Source organism: Sitodiplosis mosellana, unplaced genomic scaffold (genome assembly GCF_009176505.1).
Source record: "Sitodiplosis mosellana isolate CC-2019 unplaced genomic scaffold, AAFC_SMos_1.0 Smas_scaffold_1679, whole genome shotgun sequence".
In the NCBI taxonomy this organism is placed as follows: Eukaryota; Metazoa; Arthropoda; class Insecta; order Diptera; family Cecidomyiidae; genus Sitodiplosis; species Sitodiplosis mosellana.
The window spans coordinates 1-3277 of record NW_022596921.1 but is presented as its reverse complement, the minus strand read 5'-3'; the positions used below and the strand labels follow the sequence as shown (position 1 = coordinate 3277).

Sequence of the window (3277 nt, the reverse complement as noted above, 5' to 3'; positions counted from 1 at the left end):
CAACGTTTTTGGGCCCACTTAATCCAAATCTGGCGTTAGTTTGTCCTGGCACGCCTAGTTTTCAAGATACGTTCATTGCTGTTTCCGTATCAGATTCGGATTAAGTGGACCAAAAAACCTTGGAAATGAGTCTAATCTTTTTGGGAGAATTTCGTTTTCGAAATGTGCTGCATAGTGTTACTAGACCTCAATTCATAAATTATTCAACGCAGTTCACGTGTCAGCTATTGGTGTATGAATGGTATAAAAGAAGCAGCACCGCACGGCGAATATCAAATGAATTCAAAGGATCTTCTAAAGAAGTACAAGACGGTTCTCTACTATCTACTTGTGCAACAGGTTAAAACTCTGTTTGGTTGCCAAATTAAAATGAAGCTACTACACGGTTTGTTTTCGGTGCTATTTATCGTTGAATTTTCGGTAAGTCCTTTCTATTCCTTTATCATTTTCACTTTTATCCAATAAAATACGAAATTTCTGTAGAAATGAAAATTAACACGAAATTTCTTTTTCTAGGAACTTCAAGGAAAACGTAAGACATTTATGGTTTTCGAACTAGCTTTTTATGATTCCAAAAGATTTTTTCAGACTTTTATAATATTCAATTCGAAATTTCAACTTCTTTTCCAATGAACAGATGGCTTTTTCTCGCAAGCTCTTCTTAAGGGCGAAGTGATTGAAAACATGTCACAGGCAAAGTTTGTAGCTGGAATCCATGCCCCCGCAAGTAAGTCTGCTTTAGAATCATTTTCTTTTTTCTTCGTGTGAATTTTTGTCCGAAAAATTCAAATATTCTATCAATTTTGCTAGGGGCTGACCACGCTTCAGAAAATAGAAAATAATGCTAGATTTTATCATTTTTTTCAAACAATATATTATTTACAACTGTGACATTTTTCGAACTTTCTCCAGAAACGATTCACTGTAAATGATAACTTTCAATTGTGCGTTGTCAGTTTACTGTCAGAAAATTCATCACATTGTGGTGGTCAAAAGTATCGTTCATAGTGGATCATAGATTTAGTCAAATATTTGAGTCAACATACAGATGGTATTAAAACTGAATGATAGAAACGAATTTTGTAGATGAAGAATTCGCGGTTTCCTCTAGCAATTTTGTGCGTGTGTTCATTTTTTCTTCAAATATTATTGCTTTTACTGAGAATGAAACGATTTTATTACAAAATATTTGCATGAATACAAAGACCATCCAAATGATGCCAATAGAAAAATCAGGCGTATTTGTACCGCATTTATTCTGTCGAAAACGGAAATTATCACGAATGCACATTGTGTGTATGACGCCCCATATGTTTATGTGGTAGCTGGTACGAAAGTTGTATCAGATGCAAACCAGAAAATTAAAATCAAAGTCGAAAAAGAGAACATTGCATGGCACCCTCATTATAGTCATTTGATTTTTGGTGCATTTGATATTGCTAAAATTACACTGAAAACGCCGTTAGAATTCAGCGATACCGTTGGCAGCATTGAACTCGTTGATAAGGATTACAAATTGAATAAACCATCAGAAGTGGTCACTGCCTATGGATACGGCGTGTTGAACAACACCGGACCATCGATATTGAGGCGTTGCGATGCGAACTATATGTCTGATGTCGAACGAGCCAACACATTTCAGCTAAGTCAGACTTTGTACTTTACCACTGGTGAAGCTACGAATGAAGGCAATATTATTGCACACGGCGATTCGGGTGGACCAGTCGTTTCAAAAACAAATGGCAAAATCGTGGGCATAACTACGGGTTGTAAAACAACAGGTGGCCGCGGAATGTTCCTTCCAATTACTCTATTCCTTGATTTTATTCGTGACCCAAAGGTATCTAATCACAATGCCCCAATTTTTATTCTCCACAACGCGGACAAAATCATTTTTTGCATTTATTTCAGAGCGTGAAACCGATTCCACCTCCGCTTACACCTAACGAAGCTAAATTTATAGCCGATATAACGGTACCGGGAAGTAGGTGTGCATTCGAAATTCGAACTAAATCAAACCGTTTTTAACGTCACTTTTTTTAATTTTAAATAGAGGGGAGGCAAAAGTGGAGATTTTTCATGATTCATAAACATAAATATTCATTCGGAGATGTTTTTCTATTACAGAATTTCTTACTGGTTACAAAAAAGGTTTTGCCGATGCTGACGAAGATGATCAAATACAATTTAATGCAATCATTTTGTCGAAAACGGAGATTTTGACCTGTGCGCATAGTGTGCTCGGCGCCCCATATGTCTACGTAACTGTTAATAAACTATCGAGAAATGCGACAGAACTTAAAGTCACTAGAGACCAGATAGAAATTCATGAGGAATACTCATTGTCGGGGCTCGCATTTGACATTGCCAAGATTACACTTGAAGAACCGTTGGAGTTCAACGATAACGTCGGCAGCATCGATTTGGTGGACAAATATTACAAAATGAATGACCCGTCCGAAATGGTCACTGTCTACGGTGATATGATATTGGATGGAACAATGAGAACGAGGCGTTATGATACAAAGTATTTGGATGGCGCCATTTGCAAATCGAAATTTGGCGCTGCATTTGATGCAAATCATTTGATGTGTTACACTTTAGATGGAAGCATGGGAACTCCGTCCACGTTTGGAGGTCCAATGATTTCGAAAAAGAATAACAAACTCGTGGGCATGACCATATTTCGTTTATCTGATCAGCCAGTTATTTTTCAACCGATTGCACCGTTGCTTGATTGGATCCTGAGGCCAAAGGTGAGACGTAATCAAAGAAGAAGAATGGCTTGAAAAAATGGGTTTTAGGCGCCTGAAAAAGCTGAATACCGTCTCTTTTTTTGTTCTTGTCATTTGATGTTCAACATAAGAACCGAATAAATTTGAACATTTGAGAAAAATGCATTTTATTTTTCATTAGCCCATGCACAGTTATATGATTATCTGAAATAATTGCGATATACAGTAAAACCTCTCTATAACGGAATCGCATGGTGCGAGAAAATTTTCCGTTATCTGGAGGTTTTCGTTAAACAGAGTTTTATGGTCCAAAGTTTCCGCTATTTAGGGGTTCAAATTACCAAAAAGCAAATTATCTTTCTTATCTTATGACTAATCGACTAAAAAACCGGAGTTTATTCACCTCCAAAAAGTAAGCCATGAAAATATTTATCATAAAACTCTGAAAGTGAAAAATAAGAAATAAAATGCAAACATCCAGTGAAACTATAAACAAAAAAAAAAGAATCGAAAACAAAGAGCTCACAAAAGTAAATTTATGT

General features: G+C 36.4%; 1 protein-coding gene across 1 annotated transcript; it reads left to right on the top strand.

Moving 5' to 3' along the window:
• Nucleotides 1-341: 341 nt before the first annotated feature.
• Nucleotides 342-2832, top strand: LOC129571219 (serine protease 3-like). The gene is made up of 6 exons (XM_055450990.1): nucleotides 342-420; nucleotides 517-532; nucleotides 638-727; nucleotides 1206-1840; nucleotides 1912-1988; nucleotides 2128-2832. Exons 1-6 carry the CDS (start codon nucleotides 370-372, stop codon nucleotides 2165-2167), a joined length of 909 nt encoding a protein of 302 aa, XP_055306965.1. The 5' UTR covers nucleotides 342-369; the 3' UTR covers nucleotides 2168-2832.
• Nucleotides 2833-3277: the final 445 nt, after the last annotated feature.